This window comes from Pongo abelii, chromosome 5, assembly GCF_028885655.2.
Source record: "Pongo abelii isolate AG06213 chromosome 5, NHGRI_mPonAbe1-v2.0_pri, whole genome shotgun sequence".
NCBI classification, from domain to species: Eukaryota; Metazoa; Chordata; class Mammalia; order Primates; family Hominidae; genus Pongo; species Pongo abelii.
The window spans coordinates 130935897-130958078 of record NC_071990.2 but is presented as its reverse complement, the minus strand read 5'-3'; the positions used below and the strand labels follow the sequence as shown (position 1 = coordinate 130958078).

General features: G+C 36.6%; 1 protein-coding gene across 3 annotated transcripts in view; it reads right to left on the bottom strand.

The window, feature by feature from the left end:
• The window catches only part of LAMA2 (laminin subunit alpha 2), a 652245-nt gene that overhangs the window by 48087 nt on the left and 581976 nt on the right, over window positions 1–22182 (bottom strand). For all 3 annotated transcript variants that reach the window (XM_054558144.2, XM_054558145.2, XM_054558146.2), the window contains 6 exons: window positions 15179–15322; window positions 14035–14168; window positions 11827–11986; window positions 8009–8133; window positions 3895–4057; window positions 3077–3221 (listed from right to left, as the gene is read on the bottom strand). In XM_054558144.2, the coding sequence (XP_054414119.2) occupies window positions 3077–3221; window positions 3895–4057; window positions 8009–8133; window positions 11827–11986; window positions 14035–14168; window positions 15179–15322 (871 nt within the window). The remainder of the gene's footprint in view (window positions 1–3076; window positions 3222–3894; window positions 4058–8008; window positions 8134–11826; window positions 11987–14034; window positions 14169–15178; window positions 15323–22182) is intronic.

The window sequence follows — 22182 nt, the reverse complement described above, 5'->3', positions numbered from 1 at the left end:
TAACTTGAGAAATTTGTAGTGAGACACCAGAGAGAATAGAGAATGGGTAACAACCATGGGCAGAAGGTAGAAGTTCCCAGTCTAATTTAGGAATCAAAATTCTGAACAACTAAACCTCATAGGGCTTAATTTCTTTTTAATGGTGATACCATAGAGGTGATACATTAGAGAAGTAAGGAGAATGGTTCATGTCATTAATACCCAAAATAAAAGTGAGAATGACTGCTTGGTGCATTTGACAGGAGTATTCAGAAAGGCAAAAAGCAATGTGAGTCTAGAGTCAATTTGAAAGCCAAGGAGAAGACTTATAAATGAGACGGTATCAGCCAACCGTGTCAAAGGGATTGAACTAGAAACCAGAAATGTAACAGAAGATACTGAGTAGGCTGGGATAAAGGAAAATTCTTTCTGATTTCTGGACCACAGAGTAGTAACAGTAACAGTAACAGTTAGTAGCTCTAGTAAAATCTGGAAAAATTAGACCTACTGGGGGAAGAACTTTCTGAATTGATGGAATGTTGTAGTTACAGTAAACCTAAAACATATTTTTAACTACTTTCAAATTTATATGATTCTGTAACTTGACCTTTGACTAACATTGATTCAGAGCACAGATCTTTTGTTTATTTGTTTTAATGGATAGAATAAAAGTTGAGATAGCAGACTGATTGTGGAAATTAGCGTTTCCAAGGTGACCATTTGTAAAAATTGTTCTCCTAAGTTGTTGAATCATTTTATCCCTGTTTGTTACACTATACATCTACCAAGCATATTATTATCTTTAGAGTTTATAGCATTAGCCAATTCAGCTTTGTGTTCCGAATTTTATTTTTATTTTTATTATTTTAAAATTTTAGATTCAGGTGGTGCATATGAAGGTTTGTTTCATGGATATATTGCATAAGAGTGAAGTTTGGGCTTCCAGTGGACCCATCACCCACACAGTGAACACTGTACCCAATAGGCGATTTTTAAACCTTCACCCCTTTTCCTCCCTCCCCCCTTTTGGAGTCCTCAGTGTCTATTGTTTCCATCTTCATGTCTTCGTGTATCCATTGTTTAGCTTCTCGCCTTGTAAGTGAGAATATGTGGTATTGGATTTTCTGTTTCTGAGTTATGTCACTTAGGCTAATGACCTCCAGCTCCATTCCTGTTGCTACAAAGGACATGATTTCCTTCTTTTTTATGGCTGCATAGTATTCTGTGGTATATATATACCACATTTTCTTTTCTCAGTCATCTGTTGATGGACATTTAGGTTGTCTTTTTTTCTTTTATAATGCATATCCATCTTCTCCTTCTTTCTTCAAATCTGTTATTCTACTGCTATAGAAGAGAAGTTGGTGGGGAGACACTAGGCTCACCAGACTCCGTAGCATCCTAAATTGTTACACATCTCCAAACTGCTGCTAAAGAAACCTTACTAAAGCACAAGTCTTATGATATCACACCCTTTCTTAAAACTCTTAGAGTTCTCGGTATCCCTATAGCTTTCAGGATAAAGTTGAAACTCACTCACTTAGCTCATATGTCCCCTTATGCACTGGTTCTGTTATCTCTTGGCCCCTACTGATAATTTCCTGCCAACATTCATTCACGCATGTAGGCTATGGATTCACTTGTAGTTACTAAAGCATTCCCCAAAGTGTGTTCAGTGGAATGCTAGTATTACAGGAATGGAAGGATTTCTCTGATTAAAGAAATTTGGGAAATTGCTGAGTTAAACAGCTAAACATTCTTCTTACTGAACAACTAATTACACAGAGCTTCTGACATGCAAATGTGCATTGTGCCTCTCTTACACAGGAACAATGTATGCAGCAGCACTCCAAAATAAAGAACTGCAAAGCCAGTTTTTGTCCCATATGAGAGATTTCTTTAGAGTTTCCTGTTGGAAATGCAGCTGGAAAAGGATGTGTTATGCTCTCTGATGACTCCAGGCTTTCACACAACTTTCACTACTCTGAAATGTCCATACATGCTTTTCATCCAGCTAACTCCTCATCCAGCTTGTGCCTCAGGGGCACTCCAGTGGAAACTGACCTCTCTGTTTGACTCAAGTGTCTCTCTTCTGAGATTGCTCGCTGGCTACATACATCTCTATCACAGCAGTTAGCTCTCTATCCTCTAACCATTGATACTTGTCTCTCTCCCCAATTTGATGCAAGTTCCTTGAAGGCAAGAACTTAGAAATTCATTTAGTTCTTACATGGTACTTAGAAGGTGCTTGGCAGATATGTATTAAATACAGAAATGAAAGACGGTACAAATTTAAATTTAAATTTAAATTGTCATGAAATGTCACATTGGCATTGGCAACATTAATTAAGCCTATTTATATTAGCAGAAGTAACAAAGTCTCATTTGCAGATATTGGTAATGCCATACTACACAGAATTAGTGCAATTATATACTTAAAAAGCAATAGCACTGCACTCGGAACTAACAGACTTGGATTTCTGTCTTGGTTGTGAGATCTTTTATATATATCTGTCTGTGACCACATAAAAGTTTGAGTGTGTATTTTACTTTCTCTAACACTGGAACAAAATACCTGCTTATGTGATCAGATAAAACAATGTTTGTGAAAGTGTTTTAAAATGTCCCCGAATCACAAACATGTCATGTTACTATTGATCAATTATTCACTTGCACGCATACAAATGTTTGGCAATTTAAATGAGCAAAGAACTGATAACTATGCCCTACCACCCCTACAGATTCCACTGTGGGCCACTTTAAGGGAAACATCTTGACAGAATAGGGAGAAAAGGAAAGCACCCAACATTTTTCAAACATATTACAGGATATAATTTTGCAAGTTGCAAGACAGTTTTATGCTTTCAAATTAAGCTCTCAGTTTCAAAAGAAAATGATAGAGAAGCATTTGGCTCTTCAATCAGTCATGTCTAACCCAAATCACCTATAATCTAAGCCAAAAAAATGACTGTATAAATTTTTCACTGAACTTGTGAGTAGCTAAAATTATAGACGGAGTCTTCCTCTTGATCAGGTACATGTGCACTTTGGATTTCATGATTAAGGCCCATATTGCATTATTACTGTAAAAACTCACCTTGTTTTTGAATTCTTGACAGGGTGAATGATTTCCATTTCCCATCATTATGGTTTTGATTGCTGACAACGGAAGCCATTCCTGAGCCCAGATCATAACTGACTTTTATGTGCCCATCAGTGAGCTCCACACTCATGAAATCTCTCTATTAATAGAGTAAACATACACCAGGGATTAGATACACAGAGAAATATATGAGTGTTCGCTTTTTTTGTGTGGTTTATATTAGGGTCTTGTGGCTAAATTGCTGAATATGGCACTCTGTTACAGAAATCCATCTTGAAAATAGAATTGATGTTACTATTTTCTGAATTTTTGTGGCGGTGATATTATGATGCACATGGTCACAACCAAATTTCTAAGACATACCCTTTTATTACAGTAGTAAAATGTGAGTTCATTTGAAAACATATTAAGTGAACCAAAAGGTATGTTCCCTGAAAGAATTCAGTAAGAAATACTGATCAGAAAAAAATGAGGCCAAAGAATATTTAGAATCACCTTTTCAACTTAGGTCTCTGAAAGAAGGTTAAGGAAGCATTTTGCTGCTGCATGGCTCCATGCTGAGAAAAATTATTACAGGATGTATTGCTTAAAAGATTATGTGGGGAGTTGTATTGAAAATAAATAGTAATTAAATTGTATCTGTGATTAAAGTTATTAATGAAAATATATAAGCACTATCTGTATCACCCATTCTTGGCTGCCAGACAGCCATCCCAGGCTTTTTAGAAAATAACTGATAATTTTACCAATAACTGATAAAAGAAGCAAACACATTTTCGTCACAGAAACTCTGCTATGCATATGATCTTTACCAGGTCTCGTGTGGCAAGATACATCAGAAGAGCACTCGAAGAAAATGTTCTGAACTTGAACATGACGGTGGAGATGTTGGGGTACCAGCGAATGGGGCGGCTGACCAATGCATAACCTTCTCCATCAAACTGAATAGTCCCCTCACTATCTTCCACCTGAGGACTGAGAAGAGAGACATTTCACGTGAATCAGATCATATCTATTTGGTCTGTCATTATTCAATGCATCACTGAATAGCAATGAGACTATAGGCTGTTGTAGGGCAGGAAATACCCTAAATACATCTTCGTTCCTTCCACTTATCTCCATCTCTACTGCCACCGTGCTAGAATAAGGAAAAACCATCTCTCACCTTTCATGAGGTGTGCAATAACTAAGTCAGTAGTTTTTTTAAGTGCTCTATGTTTTGTAGAAGTACTTGGTAGTAGATAGTTATATTGATGCTTAAGGGTGTCTTAGTGGTATTTGGGCAAAGGGGCGGGGTTTCTGGATGGGCTGAGAATACATTATTACACTTCTTATATATAGGATCCTACTCTGAATATTTGCCTTCCAACAAATTTTTCTGGAGCAAATTAGATTCAGACAATTAAGGAGGCCTGTATTTATTTGTATTTTTTTTCTGTCTCCTTCACTGGAATGTAAATTTCATGAGACCATCTAAGAGATTATGGGCTAGGTCCTATGTCAGGCACAAACTCAAAACATCTAGTACATACAGTACAGTACTTGGATCCTAGAATCCAGTTGATGTTTGTAGGATGAAAAAGATCTTAGTATAGCAAATTGCCTCACAGAGAATATATGTTTAATCAATATTGGATGCATAATTAATGAATATCTAAGATAAGTCTTGTGAATACATTTAAAATATTTTTTCTAAACACGAGGCTATTTTTATGTATCTCTCTATCTACCTACCTATCTGTCTGATGTTATTGCGATTGTGGAGATATCTGCGGGAAAGAGTTGTGGGCTGGGAGTGGCTAAACATAGAGCTGTAGATCCCCCCAGTTCATTTAATTCATTAGCAAACACTAGGAGAAACAAGGTAAGTCTGGCTTTGAATTGGTGACTATGGGATGAGAAAAAATATGAGTCCTTCCAGGTATACTCTATAATATTTTGACATAGAATAGAATAGAGTTATCCTATTCATTCTGAATACATCTACTAAAAAAGTCCCTACTCTTTCATAATTAATAAATGCTAGGCTTCTTAACTTGCCTTTTGTTTCTCTTTTGAACCTTGATGTCTGGTAAAGTTAGTATAGATTAATTATGCTATTTTGGAGCAGCTATGTTCTAGGTGAATGTTGGGGCTTAGTCTATTAAAATATCATCATTTCAATGCTCAGCTAACTACATTTTACTTGTAGCAGCTTTTTTCCCCCTTACTTTAATCTTAATGTGAATTTTAGAAACATGAGAAAAATAAGATACACTTTTAAAAATATCTTTGACAGATCACTCTTTCTAAAGCATAACAACAATTTTATCTCTTCTACTGACTATTGAATAAATGCAAATTTCTAAAACTGACATTCTAAGGTCTTTATGACATTTTCTTAGTCTACCTCTTTTAGCCGCATTTTTACAACTGCTCCATAAAATCACTCCTGCTCTTTAGTAGGAATGATTGCTCTTTATGTTCAAATGTGATGTGTTTTCCTGAAAACAACAAATAAACAAACAAACACACACCAGGAGTTCTATAAAAATTATTCTTACAAATAACAGGGCTTATGGGAAAATAGGGTTGGGTCGACTGCTAAAAACTTACACAACTGTGTAATTAGAGAACTCACAAAACAATAACAATCCTGATCAAAGTATTAGCACAGCTCAAAAAGATACACTAAAACATTAAAAAATATAGGATTACTTCAGGATATATATCACTTCACCTTAAAAGGAAAATGTAAAGATAGTTTGATAACAAGGGGTATAAGAAAGGGTTGACACTGCTAAGTGTTAGCAATGGGGCAAAAATGCACAATGATGGAAAAGACATGGGCCACGAACATTTCCGAGATAGAGTGCTTGGCTAAATCAAGATGAAGGCAGGCATATGGGTGAATGGACACTGTGTACAGGCTGTGTTGTGGCACAGTACTTTGAGGTTGCTGTCTTCAGCTATGTTGGTTTACTTTGGATTCAGCTACCGTTATGTGGTAGGAAAAAACAAACGATTATGCTGGGAAGAACTGTGTATGAACCTATGTGGCCACTGCATCTTACCCAAATCATTCTCCCATTTGCCAATCTTGTATGAGTGAATTCACACTTGTTCTTTTCTAAAAACACTCCGGCTTCCCACTCTTCCTCCCTTTGCTCTTACTGGTTTCAGGAATTAGAATGTTCTTCACATTTCATCTGCTATCTCCTCTTTTTGGACTCTTACCTCAGGTCAAGACCCATTTCAAATGTCACCTCCTCTGTGAAGCAGATCATGATGCCCTTAATCTGATGTGGGTAATTGTAGTATACTCCGAATGTGCCTTTTTAAAGGGATTTTTATTATGCCTGATATTTGAACTATTTTAGTATTTGTGTTTTCCTCCCTTCCTGGTGATGTCTCTTCTTGGCCAGGACTAGGCTGTATTCATTCTAGTGTCAGGAAGTTGTAAACGTGAATCTCTGCAACCTACAAAACACCCTACGTATATACAGGAATACTCTTATAATCATAAATTAGCATAATACTTTATATGTTGAAGTGCAAAATCTTTGCAGAATTGATAATTAGTGATATTACAGTTTCACATGACATGAACTGCTGAATGGATATTTAAATGCCTTAGATGTTTTGTTGAAAATAGACTTTTGAAAATGCTACTTAGAAGTTTACCAAAGAAACGCTTAGGGAAAAGTTGGTGTTTGTTTGTGAGTAGCAGAATATTAATGTGGGCTTCATTGTCTTTCATGTATTGAAAGAATTTTACAGACAACCTTCCATGTTATATTTTGTTGAAGATTATTGACAAAACCATTTTAAACAATGAATGGGTCAGGCTTCCAAACTATCCTCAATTTCACGTTGACAAGTCCATGATGTCAAAAAGAAACAAAGAGTTGGAAGTTAAGACTTTTAGAGGGATAATATTTTGGGGCTACTTTCTTCCATGAAACTCTAGAGATGTAGAGAAAGAAATGTGAAGTGTACTCTGCTAGGATTTGGGTCCTAGAAATGTATGTATATCCTTTAAATGGAAAATAACACAAACTCCTTAGCACTTAATGGTTTTTGAGTTGCTGTTATGACATGTTAAGTTTGCAGGTATTTAAAGTATGTTTTATAGTTTTAATTTAATAAAATAGCTTTAGGCTTGGGTGATCAGTGGGCTCTAAGATTTTTATGCTGAGAAATCCTCTACTTCTAGCTAAATATTTTATATCCTCTATTCATTTTTATATAAAAATGTTTATTCTCTACACATGCTTAGTATGATAGGATGTTGAATATTTTCAAATTCCTATTCATTCTACCCTGTATCTTATAATTGAGGTCATGTATTAGGAACTTTCCTCCTGGACTATCTCGGCCCCTTGTTCTCCTTCTCTCTTGAAGCAGAATCATTAAATCCCATAGGTCTCCAGTTGAAGCACTTGTAGGATCCTATGTGTCAATTAAAAAAAAAATCCTGTAAGAGATAAAACCTAGGCTGAGGTTCTAATTTTGTTATAAACATAAATAGAGTGAATTCATGCTCAGCAAGACCTGAAACTTAATCAGTTTGGGGAAAGCTCTCTTTAGGAAAAAAAAATTATAACAATGAGGTACTCACAGACACAAAAAACCCCCTCGACATGAAGGAACATTGGAGTGGAAACTTAACTGATTGTAGTCAAAATCTCTTACCTTTGCAAATTTTATAAAAACATATGACTATGCAAATGTACTGCTAGTGTACCTCCCAGGGCCTTGAAAAATGCCTGTGCAAATGCAGGCAGGGACTAGAAGATTCATTAGTTTTGTGGTAATTCCACCTCTGAGCATAATCATTTCAAACCTGCTCCACATCATCCACATGCTAATAGAATATTATGCAACAAAATCGAAGCTTTTATTATGCACAGGACAGACCCTGGGAGAGTTCTCATCTCAACTAACCTGACAGTGCATCCTTTGCAGTCACCTTCTTTTTCTCGGAAATTCCACAAACCTATAGGTTTGTTGTCAAAGTATGTTTCTCCCATGCAGCCAGTGAATGTAATCACACGTACAGCATCAGCCTTCTGCAGAAAGAAATATCGTATTTGCTAGAATTTGGAATCTCACAAATAATCTTGGTTTATCCATGAGAGTTATTATCAGCAGAAGCTAAAGTTATCATTATCCATTCTTTCTGATATTTTGGCATATGTACATATTCATCTTTTCATCATATTATATCTGTATCCTTAGAGCTACTACAGGATGAGTCAACAACAGGGGAAAAGCTCAACTATTTAATCCACGAATGCTGATTACTTTTTGCTATACCAGTTTTCATCATCAGTAAATAAACACTTCCTGGCTTCTTACTTTAGGTGAGCTGCTGACCTTCTCCACAATTCTATTCTTTTGTCTGTAATGTGGAATTTTTGTGAGAATAAAGTTAGATAATTTATTTATGGCACCAATCTCAGTGCCTGATATACAGAAGGTGTTCAATAAATGCTAGTGCTCCTACATAATTTTCTTTGGGCAAATTTGGGCCACGCATACACAAAGCTTTTTCCCCTGAGATCAGAAGAAAGGGGACACGCTGATGACATAGAAGAGATTTTTTAAAAGCACTTGTATAAATCACTCTATGGTAGTGCTGCTCTAAATTTTTTAATTTCTGTTCACAGCCAAGAAGATTTCAAGTTCAAGGGAATAAAGAAAAAGTAAGCAACTTTGTAGGAAATGAGACCATGTTGGTGTCGTTTGCTTGTATACACAGCACAGGGCCTGGAGTCAAATAGAGAATCGACAAATAATCTGATCAAATTCAATCCTGGTGTCATTTTCACAGGAAAAGTCTTAGGCTTGATACACAATCATGAAGAAAGAGAATGACCTGGTCCCTCCTAGAGAAGTTTGTTGTAAATTGAAACAACTGTTTTGGCATTGACATATTACAAATGTTTTGGTAAATGACAGATCACATATATGATGGTGGTTCCATAAAATTATAATACTGTATTTTTCCTGTACCTTGTTTATGTTTAGATACACAAATACTCACCATTGAGTTCCAATTGCCTACAGCGTTCAGTGGAGGAACATGCTGTACAGGCTGTAGCCTTGGAGCAGTAGGCTATACCATAAAGCCTAGGTGTGTAGTAGGCTGTACCATCTAGATTTGTGCAAGTACTGTTTGCACGTTGAGGAAATTGCCTAATTCCATCTTTCTCAGAATGTATTCCTGTCATTGAGTGACACATGACTGTACTATATTCTGGTGCCTATAACTTTAAAAACTCTGTGCCAAAGTGAACCCATATTTACTCAGATTATCTGGGAAAAACATGCATTGACTCATTTGGTTTTTAGAACACACATAAGAAAACAGTTACTGAATAGTTAAAATTTTAAGTACTAAAATCAGTTACTGAATAGTTAAAAGCATAGACTGTACAGTACTTGCACAAATCTAGATGGTATAGCCTACTACACACCTAGGCTCTATGGTATAGCCTACTGCTATGGTTTTAGGTTAAACCCATCAAAATGCACATTTCCCACTGCTGGGACCACGTGTTGCACAGCCGCATAGAAAGATTGTTGATCAGAGCCCCTGACTTGCACATTGGAGTCGTCCTTGCAATGCTCTGTCATCAGTCTGAACCTCTTAATTTTCTAGAGATTGATTATCCTACTTGTGAATTCTGCTTGTTTTTTGCTTCTTCTCACATCCTGAAAAGCTATATTTGAGAGATTTTCCTGCTCATTTGAATTCTCATCAGCAAGTTCATTTAGTTGTTTTCAGCTTTTGGTTCATATTCTGGTGTGGCAGGAGCCTCGAAATTCTTGGCCAAAATGATTTCTTAAGGTTTTCTATAGATTTCATTTGTTCATGTTTTCTTTCTTTTTCTGAGACTGACAGAATGCTGTTTTTGTGCCAATTACATTTGCATAATAATTATTAAGGTACAATTTAAGGTGTGACTACCACATCTCAGCTATTTGCCATATGTTTTATATACACACCCTATGGTAGTGTGTGTCTCACTATTCATCGTGGCAGTGAAGCAAGATGTTGAGAGTGAAGACCACTGTGCCTATTAACCTAAGTTCAAATCCCAGCTCTGCTAATTACTGTGTGACCATGGTCAAGACATTTAACGTTTCTCTTCTTCAGATTCCTTAACTATAGAATGAACAGAATATTAGTATCTACCTTGCTATAGTGTGAATGTTTGTGTCCCTCCCAAAATTCATATGTTAAAATCCTACCCGCCAAAGTGATTGTATTAGGAGGCAGGGCATTTGAGAGGTGAGTTTTAGATGGTGAGGGGCACGGCCTTCATTAATGGAATTAGTGCCCTTATAAATAGGTCCAAGGGAGCTTGTTCACTCTTTCTACTATGTGAGAACAGCAAGAAGGCTCCTTCTATGAAAAACTGGCCCTCACTAAACACCAAATCTGCCAGTACCTTGATCTCAGACTTCTTAGCTTCAAGAATTGTGAGAAATAAATGTTTGTTTATTTATAAACTACCCAGTTTCATGGTATTTTTCTTATAGCAGCCCTAATAGACTAAGACATACCTTTTGGGGTTGTTATAAAAATGAAACAAGTTAATTCATGTAAATTACTGAGAACATTACTTAGCATATAGGAAGAGTTATAAGAATATTAAAAAATGTATTATTGTATCCTACAATATGCAAGCAAGGTAGATATTTTTATCATTCTTTTCTAGTTGAGATAACCAAAGCCCAAGGGGTTAAGTGACTTGTCTAAGGTTATATTTTAGTAAGTGGAAGAGGAGGAAATCCAACCTGGATTTGATTTCAAAATTCATGGCTTTTGTACTACTGTGTGCTAACCCTATATTTATCTATCTGTGAAGGAGAGAAAGTTGATAATATGACTATATATTACTATGTACCATATACATTTACATGAAGTTCTAAGAAATGAGGATAACTTCAGCGTGTGGTTTTGGAATAAATTCTCATACTTTAGAGTCACATCTCGTACTCAAAGCAAATAAAATAACCTCATTCTATGTGAAGGTTGAGTCCTCATAAATTTGGAGTCACCCTGGCTTTTCACATTTTCTGACTAATCTCATCTCAAGGTGATTCTGACAAGCCCAGGATTATCCATTATATTTGGTTGTGCTCCTGCATCTCACCCATAGTTGTTTCCCAACACCTAATTCCATTTAATCAACACAAGCTTCTTTAAAAGGCAGGCATTCTGCAATTTGAAATGCGCAAGGACTGTCATGAAGCAATTATGAATATTAAGTGCATCACCCTATAAGAATAAGAGCAACTTGAAAACTTTAAAAACCAGATCATGTTTTGAAAGCTTATAGCTCCTGTGATATTTCCCAAAGTATTCATAAATCTTTTCATTAGATGTGAGTATGAACTTTATAGCACTTCATATCTATAAATCACACATCGATTCAGAAGATGAGGTATACTTAAAAAACACTTTGCTCTTGAGGCAACTAAAACAAGAATATACAAAAAACTGATGCCACAGATAAAGACAAAACAACAGCTGTTTAAATAAATACACATAGGCTTAAAAATATTGTGTTTCCAGGTTGAATCTTCAAAGAAGAAAATTCTTACTCAAAATAAATTCATGTTTTCATAAATGCAAGTTAAGTAAAACGTGATCAAGTTTTACAGAGCTTTATCATACCTTCTCCTGAAGTAATTATATCAGGAGATGTCAACAAAGATGAAATAGAACAGGAGGAGGATGAACACATTACCTTTAATTTCCCAGTCAGGCCACCAACAAACAGCATTGCATTTGCATCCACATCTAGAATAGTGTACCCTGGAGGAGACGTCGAATGATACGTGCTGGGCACAATGCTGGCTTTGGGTCCATCCAGGGCTCTCACAGAAATAGTTCCATTTCTCCCAGTTCTTCAAGGGTACGTGTTGAAGTGAAGGGAAGGAACATACAGAAAATGAAATATGCATCACATTTCTGGTAATTCCAGATTTAAGAGATATAAAATGCAGAGATTTGTTTTTAAGAATTTAAGAGAAAACTGGCTGTTTAGTTTCTAACATTCCAAATTCATTAGATCTCAAATCAATACTCAGAGTCTGATCTTGGCTCAACACTTACATCAGTTTCAACCAGAACCAGTGAGCACCATATCCTGATTCTGTGTGTGTTCATTGACATGAAATGACACAGCAGCAGTTAACTGATGAATTGCTATTGGTTAAGTGGAAAGCCTTTTTCCTATGGCTTACATAATAATTTACTATTTACCAACACATACAATTTATGCAAGTTTATATTACTTTATTCAGCATTTTGTCTAATTTAATTCAGCAAGTGGACCCCAAATGAGCCACCCTTCCATATCATAAGCTGCATGATTTCTCCTAAAATTCTTTATAATATCTTGGATCCCAGTTTGTTGAAGTAGTCTTCCTAGAATGGTATATCTTTTATTGTTTGGCACAGCATCTTAATGTATATAGTACCATATTCACTCTTCAGATTTCAGTGTACAAATTGCATAGAAGTTCACTTTTAAATTCAATTAACAGAATTTTGAAAGCTATTATCATTTTATTTCATTTTCTTTTTTAAGTGATTGATTTCCATGAGCTGTTAAATATGAAAATCTGGTCTCTCTTTTGAGACAAGCAGTCATAACAAAACTTCGATGTCATATTTCTCTCCCTGCTGTCTCATTTTGGTAATCTTTTTTTCTTTGAGGATGCAGTGTTAAGTGAAATACATGGTAACAAAAGAATGAATTTATCAAATAAGGTTCACCTTCTTTAACAGAATGTATCTTTTCTGAAAGAAGAACTGTACTTTATGAGTATAAATGTCCTTAAACCCGGTTAAGTACTTAATTCCCTCAACACCACCAAACACGCAAGCACTCTGTCACTCTCTCTCACACATGCACACACACTTTTGCTGAAAAACTTTCTTAAAAAGAACTAAAAATATTGCTTCTCATTTTTTTAATAACTTTTTTTTTTTTTTAAGAGACGAAGTCTTGCTATGTTGCCCGGGCTGGACAGCAGTGGTTATTCACAGGCATGATCATCATGGACCACAGCCTTGAATTCCTGGGCTGAAGTGATCCTCCTGCCTCAGCCTCCCAAGTAGCTGGGACTACAGCACATGGCATTGCACATGGCTCTTTCTTTTAAACTTTTTATTATGGAAAAAATTAAGTATCTACAAACAGCATGAAACTCTATGTATCACCCAGAGTCAACAATTACCAGTTCTTTAAGTCTTCTCTATCTCTGATCAGCTTCATGTCTAGCCCTAGGCCCTTAACCATACCTTTCAACTGTTAGCTGCTTTGGGTTTAACAGGGAGTTGAGAATTGGGAAAACAAGAAGAGAAAATGGGAGGGAAGTGCTGAAGACAGGGATAGTTCTATAAATAATCTATATGGTACTAGATGTTGATAATTGCATTAAAGCTCCAAAGATAGAATAACTGAATCAGTTCTCAGTTACTTCCCATTTTAAGTAGGGTGGACCTGGTATGTTACATAAGAATTTCAGTGTTTTGAAACTGCATTTTTCTATGGTGGCTATGTAGACTAAAGGAGGAGCTGTGTACCACAAAGACAGGCAATAATGGTGCTCTTATGCTTTGGCTTGTATTGCATAAGAATAAGTGGCAGTACTTTCTTCAGGCAAAATAGGAAGCCTGAAACAGCAACACCCCCAAATTCCTACCAGACACAAGATGAAGGGGTCAGAAATGGAGTTGTTCCTCTGGTCAATACCTGGAAGGTTTGTCAGTTCCTAGGAAGTACGACAAACATACCCACTCCCAGACATGTATAAAATTCATACACATGTGTCTACATGCATACACAGTTACCTTATTGAAATGGAAATAGGAGTTTTCTTATAAACTGGGAAACGACTTCAAAATTCTATCATTTAATTATCTTAATCTTTATTAAGTTGGTTACCTTGATGCTACGATACGGTACCAATATGAGTCATCAATAGTCAAATCTGGGTACTCTACACGTCCAACTCCAGATCCAACATCCCAGAGGAAGCTGACTTTGCCTTTACGCATTTCTATAGCCAGAAAGTCAATCTAGTTCAGAGAAATACAAAAACAAGAGATATCAGATATAAAGCACCTTTAAAGAGGAGACCAGCAGAGTGTTTTTCAATAAGTGCCATTTGCAGACATGTGAAATAATTAGGAGCTTCATGATAATACTTGTCAAATAATATTATTTATTATACATTATTAAAATAATATTTTATTTTTATATTCTTAAAGCAAAAAAAAAAAGTCCATAATGCTCAGGCATGTTTGCTAATTTTACCAATTCTAATTAAGTCTAATTTTGAGACCAAAGCCCTTCTCACTCTGATACTTGTGGTAAAGATAAAAACAAATATTTAAATTCGGAATCCATTATCATTTTCACCAAGGACACTGACATTTTTGAGGGGGCAGCTATGATTTTATTTCCCAAATTGACCCAGAATTCCTTATCCAAATGGCAAATATTGACTTATGCCATGAATGATTTGTTAAGAAGTCATATTCATTTTGGAAGATCCCCATGCATGCGAAGTCAAATAGTTCAAATGGAAGAAATTAGAACTTTATGGGTGGGCTTTTGTAGATATAATCTGTGTTATTTCAGTTCAGGTCATAAATTCAACACAAGTTAGAAGAGTTTTCATTGGTAAAAAAAATAGTACACACTTTGCTATTTTCATTTCATTAACAGAAGAGTTTATTGTAATTTAGTTTGAACAGTAAATAAGATAAATAAAAAAGAAGTAAATAAAATAGCTTTATTCTTATTAGCACTCTTAAATCGCTGGATCTGAAAGTATAATTTAACAGAGATGATGGTATACTGACAAATGAAAGTGTGACTAAACACTGTAGTTTTCTTCCTTTCATTTGACTTCTAACTTAATGTGACACTTCAGAATTTTGTAAGGTAAGATGTTGAAGTTTTCAAATCTGAAAGCCTACGTTAGACCATTTGGGGACCATGTAATTGGATTCTATACATTTTTGGATTAACCTCTAGCTATACACATACAGCAGCCTAATGAAAAGTTGAATATTAGACTTACAAATTTGGCACTTCCAAGATAAAAGAGGAGGTTATCAGCAACAGCTGTCTTTACGTTGACAACAATATTATTGTAACTTCCTTTCTTGATTTCTGGCTTGTATGTTCGAATGCAGTCACCTCCTGAAGACACAGATACTTTGATCTTTAAGAAAAACAAGGTACAAAGAACCAAGAGTAAATCTCTCAGAAAGTTTGAGGTAGCTTCCATACAACCACAAAGCCATCATCGTTTCTTCTTTGAAGTTATTTTCTATCATCAAATACTATCATTAAACACCCATATGCAGACACCATTATACTCATTAATGAGGGCACAGAAGAGCAGTTTTCCACTAGAATTTTGACAATGAGCTGTTCACAGTTCCATGTCTTGTTAGCATACTATTTTTTGAAGCATGCAACTAACAAACTTCTAATGTCGTACCTTTCTTCTTTATGAATATGGGAACATTTTAGGCAGGTGATTTTACATGGAGCTAACGAGAATGATCTTCATTAAGGTTGTTTAATGAAATTTTACAATTGAAATTTCAGTGGTTTTGGTATCACTTAAACTAAGAAACTATTTTTCTTTTAGTTTTCAAGAGGAAATTACCAACCCTCCTATACGCTTACAGTTGAAAGAGGACAAACAGATTTTGTTCTAGATGTTCTAACAATAAGAAGAATATTAATCATTCCACTCAGAACATACATTTCAGAATAAATTATACCTTTTCATGAAGTTGTCAGGAAATGAAATGGAAATAATTTCCAATGGCTATCACTACTAATTTATTTAACAGCTCCCTTTTCTTTTGAATAATACCTTAAAAATTACTATAAATTGCTAAAAAAGGAATGCCTATATGAATAGAGTAACACTGTTCATACCAATTTTTACTTATATTTAGAGAGCCTTCCTTCAATCATAAATAACACTAGTTGATTATTTGATTTAATTTCTGTAGGGTCAGATGGAAAATCACCATCAAAGGGTTACTTTCAGGATAGCAAAATAGTTGCTTGGACTCAGAGAGAATCTGTAACTTTGCTCATTGATAGCGCTCCAGAAGGAGGCAGAGAGAGGTGAAGATGTAAAATCTCTCTTTGTCATTTGTTCAAATGCCCTCTTGGCCTTCACAAGCAGTGAATTTCCATTTTTTTCATTTCTTCTAGCATTTTGTGCTACCCATGTAATTTGCACATTTGGAAGAAAACCAACTAGCATCATCATTACCCCCATGGAAGGGCTGTGCAGACTCCCAACAAGATAGCCTAGAAACCAAAACAGCCTCCATATGATCATGACACCAGGAGGTGTCTCCAAGAGCCTCATTTGTGTTTGAGTATGGGCAGAACTGTGGCCCTTCTCCAAGGGTCATGAAAGCATACCGCAAAGGTTGGGTGCCAAATTGGTTGGATTCAAAAGAGAAGGCTAAAGAGGGATTTTTGCAATAGGTAAATTCATATAGATTTGAGAGCTTCTGGGGATACAGAAGATCTGTTACGTCTCCCACAGACCAGCATAAGTCATTTATTTGTTTATTGTTGTTGCCTCACCTGACCTGCTAATCAAATTGTATCTCCATGAAGAGGAAACTGTGTTCTGGAGAGAAACAGGGGCTGTTTCCTCCACCACCCAGAGGAGGGTGACTCCTGGAGGCCTGAGTGTGGTGGCCTGGGGCTGGACATTCCAGGAAGCCTACTGTTTAAACCACTTTCTTATTCTTGCCTTCCCCAAAAAGGTGGGGCCAGCCTGCCAACTGCTGGGTGCAGGACTCAGGGCCAACTGTGGTCCTCAGAGTGTTTGTTCTGTGTCCTAGGGAGACAGTCTTCTGGATAGGGTGGTTTTCAGTTGGGAAGTTAGTTCCTGCTTCACAAATCATGGAATTTCCCTTCTACATACAGTGTTGAGAGTAGGTGAGTGAAAATGAATTGCAAAACAATGGAGGTAGGAAATGTACAATTTTTACTTGGATGTTAATATGGCAAAGCAGGTGAGCAATGGGTGAGCAATGGATGAGCAATGAGCAGGTTGGCAAAGGGTGTTCTATGATAGAATGGCAGCTATACCAAGGGTCATCCAAGGGATTAGAGATAAAAAGAGAGAAGCAAGAGAAAGACAGCACAGTAGAGGGCAGGTGGGAAAAATATGGTCTTCAGATATTTTTAATGTTCAGGAAAGGGTGTCAGATATAGTGATTTTTTAGCAATTTGCTGAAAGTGAACCAAAATCATTATCAGAGAAGACCTTGGCATTGAGAAAATTTAATATCTGAGGCAGGCTATAAGTACCATTGACATCATAAGAGGATCAAAGCAAACAAGAAACCAATATCTGACTGGAATTCATGAGTAGAACTGAATAGCATAGTGTGTTATCCCTGGCAGACAATCATATCCAATTCCGAATGGGGCTGAATTAGTAGTCAAAGTGACTGTATGTAGTTTATTTCATTTTTATTTCATAAACGCTTTATAGCTTGGCCCTATGGCTGTATTATGGCTAGTTAAATTCCTAATAAATCAGTTTTGTTTAAAAAACACAATTGAGGCTGGGTGTGATGGCTCACATCTGTAATCCCAGCACTCTGGGAGGCTGAGATGGGTGGATCACGAGGTCAGGAGATCGAGACCATCCTGGCCAACATGGTGAAACCGTCTCTACTAAAAATACAAAAATTAGCTGGCCATGGTGGTGGCACGTGCCTATAGCCCCAGCTACTCAGGAGGCTGAGGCAGGAGAATTGCTTGAACCCGAGAGGCAGAGGTTGCAGTGAGCCAAGATCGTGCCACTGTACTCCAGCCTGGGTGACAGAGCGAGACTCCATGTCAAAACAAAACAAAACAAAACAAAACACAATTGAATAATATCCCTGAGTTATTATTTAGAGAAGAGATGACTCAATATAAATGTAATGTGTGATCATTTGGTCACAGAATGAATTTCAGTCCTTGCTTAGGTAAGCCTGGTAAAAAAAAAAAAATAAAACAGGAGATTCCATGATTAGTGTGTTGAAAAGGGGGTTGCCAAAGTGTAACAGACAGAGCTGGGTGTGGTGGCTCACACCTGTAATCCCAGCACTTTGGGAGGCTGAGGCAGGCGGATCACGAGGTCAAGAGATCGAGACCATCCTGGCCAACATGGTGAAGCCATGTATCAACTAAAAATACAAAAACAATTGGCTGGGCATGGTGGCACGTGCCTGTAGTCCCAGCTACTCAGGAGGCTGAGGCAGGAGAATTGCTTGAACCTGGGAGGCGGAGGCTGCAGTGAGCCGAAATTGCTCCACTGCACTCCAGCCTGGCCACAGAGTGAGATTCTGTCTCAAAAAAAAAAAAAAAAAAAAAGTGTAGCAGACAGAGCAGCAGCACGAAAATCTAACTGCTCTATCTGAGAACTCCAAGTCTAAGGGAGAAGCCATTTTAAAACTGAGTATCTAATGTCACTAGAGGTTACAACCAATCTATTGTATAGAATACATATCTAACAAATATGATTCTTGGAACAAAATGATGTTGTTATACTCAATATGCCAGCAATTAATCCTACAGAGTAACTGCTATTGTTTGAACATGTCCAACAAAATTCATGTGTTTGAAATTTAATCCTCAGTGCAACAGTGTTGGGAGGGGGGCCTTTTGGGAAGCGTTTCGGTCATGAGGGCTCTGTCCTCATGGATGAATTGATGCCACTATTAAAAAGGCTTACAGGGGTGAGAGCTCTCTCTCTCTTGCTCTTCTGCCATATGAGGACACAGTGTTCCTCCTCTCCTGAGGATTCAAAGTGCCATCTTGGAAGCAGAAAAACAGGTCCCTAACTTGCCAGTACCTTGATCTTGGACTTCCCAGTCTCCAGAACTGTGAGAATAAATTTCTTTTCTTTATAAATTACCCAGTCTGTAATATTCTGTCATAGCAGCATGAAGTGGACTAGACAGTAACCTATTGCCCAGCTCTCACACATTCATATAGAAAATACTCTTGGATTACCTGCTTTCTGTTTTCTGGTTTTGAATATACTCTCAGAAACTGAAACATTCACTTAGCCCAAACTGTTGACAGCCAGTACATAACTAGTAGTCTTTTCCTTTTGAATACTTTGTGTTTTGATTTTCAATTATAGATATTTCTTTTAACCAACTTAAAACAGGTAAATTTAAATACTGTATCTCTAGAAGAAATCAGGTAAATCAAAATACTATATCTCTAGAAGAAATCAGGTAAATCAAAATATTATATCTCTAGAAGAAATCTTTAGGATATATCCCTCTTGTAAGAGGAAAGAAATTTCTGAAATTCAAACATCCTTTTAGAATGTTTGGCTCTATCAATTATTGTTATTTCTAATGCAGATCCTTAGTAAGACATCTAAAGAAAAATCACTAAGCATTAAGTATCTTTAAGGCGTTTCAATAATAAAACATTATTTACCAGTTAATCATCATGAACTCAAACATTACTGAGTATCCCATTATTATATCTATTGGATTTTCACTGTATTTCTCATCCAGTAAGTAGGTCATTCATTTAAAGGAGTATCAGCCACTCAATTTCAGAATCAACAAACCCAGAGAAAGCTACTTTAAAATAAATGTCTTTAATGTTTTGGTCATGTCAAGTATGTGTTAAGGTCATATCCAGATATCCATGTTTACAAATCAGAAAATGTAATATTCATTTAGTACAAAACTCATTTGGAAAAAAATTGGCTACTTGCATATTTCTAACGTCTTACAAAAAATAAGGCATTGTGTTGTAATTCCATTTCCAAAAGTGATTGGGAATTTCTTTGAAATGCATGGACAATGATTACTTTTTCTTACATTACTTTTGTACCTTTCTTTTTTTCTTTTCTTTTCTTTTTTTTTGGGGGGGGGGACAGGGTTTCTATTTGCCACCCAGGCTGGAGTGCCATGGTGCGAACATGGCTCACTGCAGCCTCATCCTCCGGAGCAAGTGATCCTCCCACCTCATCCCCCCAAGTAGCTGGGACTATAGGCATGCACCACCATGCCCAGGTAATTTTTCAATTTTTTGTAGAGATGTGGTTTTGTGACATGGCCCAGGCTGGTCTCAAACTCCTGAGTTCATGCAATCTGCCCACCTCAGCCTCCCAATGTGTTGGGATGACAGGCGTGAACCACCATGCCCGGCCTATACCTTTCTTTTATTTTGTACTTTAAGACAGGTTTTATATGCTTACATGTCTGAATTTCACCGTTTTGTGAGGAGGGGAAAAGCACTCAGAAATCTTTACAATGAAGAAATAATAAAAATGTCTAGATTGCTCCACTTGATGACTAAGTCAGAAAATGTGGCTAAATGTGAGATTCACAAAATAATATTTACTCTTATTGCTTCTTCCAAGTTAACATTGCAAAATATAGGAGTGGTACATCACGTTCTTCTTTTCTCTTGCCACAGCTATAGTTGGGTCCTTCATTCATCTTTCTTTCATCTACCCCACAAACTGCTTCTGGATTTATATTTTAAAAGCACAGCTCTGATTATACTGTGTTCCATGCTCAAAGCTTTCAGCTTATCCTATCCAGTGAGGCTTATCCCAAGTACAAGTGTTGTTAAATGAAATTGCTTAACTGATTATTGAAGGCCTGACAAGACCTGGCCTCTGTTGGTCTGTTTCCTTTATCAATTACTCTGGGCAAACTGGACTTCTTTTTCCTAAATGGACCCTAAAACTTCCTTCTCCCACTGCCTTGGTTTAAGTCACTCCCTCTTCTCAGAGTACTCTCCCTGTTACCTGACTCCACCCCCAACTCCCCAGCATTATCCCACCTCAATGCCTGGCTCAAATCCTTCCCTTCAGGAAATCTGCAGGCCCTAGTAGAGGTGATTGTTCCTTCTAGAACTTTTATGTCACTTCTCACGGCTTCTATAATGTGGCATAACATTCTGCATTATGTGACAAGGTACGTGTACATATTTTATTTTCCCTACTATTTTATAAACTTTGTGAGTGAAAGAACTCCTTTATTCGTCTTTGTGTACCTTACAGAAAGTAACACTGAACATAGTAGAGGCTTTTTCCATGTTGGCTAAATCTTACATAAACTTCAAACCTTGAAGTAACATCTGGTTTCTTTTAATCTTGTGCTTTACATACATAATGATCACCTGTCAACGATACTGCCTGGCTTTCACATTCTAGCTGAATATATGTTTTCTCAGATCTTTTCACTGATTTATTACTCTGATCTTATGTAACATCATCTTCACTAATCTTTTTGTTGTTTTCTAAGTTTTTTTTCAGTCAGTCGTGAATTCCTTTTCAATGTTCACCTTGAACTTACTGTCTTGGAGTTGTTTAGAAGTGTTAGATGTGAATAAGGAGGAAAAAGAATATACTGTTACTGGAGCATCATATTCTTAAATACTACTAAAAATATAAATTGATGGACTAAGAAAGGGCTTTTCTGATCATCCTAGCTCCAAAGTTGTTCAAAAAACAGAATTTTTGACATGGAAAACTTAGGTATCTAACAAGGTTTGAGTTCAGGCCTGAAAACAAGAAAATTGCCCTTCCTTTCTTTCTTTCTACCACCCGTCCCCTCGCCTCCCCTCCCCTCCGCTCCCCTCTGCTCCCCTTCCCTTACTTCCTTCCTTTGACTAAAGTTTCACGTTGGCACTTAGCAACTCTGCCCTGGCTCATTAGTATGCTACCTTCTAGAAAACTCTGTCTCTATCCTAGTAAACTTCTAATTGGGTAAGTAAAGAGCAAAATTTTGAGACAAATCAGCTATTTCCTATCTACTCCAAAACAAAAAATAAATGTAAAAAGTATAACCAAAGCCATTTTATTGTTGTTTATACCAGACAAAAGAATATATATATAAAATGTTTGTTTCTCTTTGCTCTTATTCCATATATTGTTCCTTCATTCCTGCCATAACCCCATTAGTTGGCCTTTTTTTTGGTTTGTTTTTAGCAAAAGGAAGGTACTCTCATCCATGGCTTTTTAGTATACAATAATAAGGTTTTCTTTCTTGCTATTTGTAT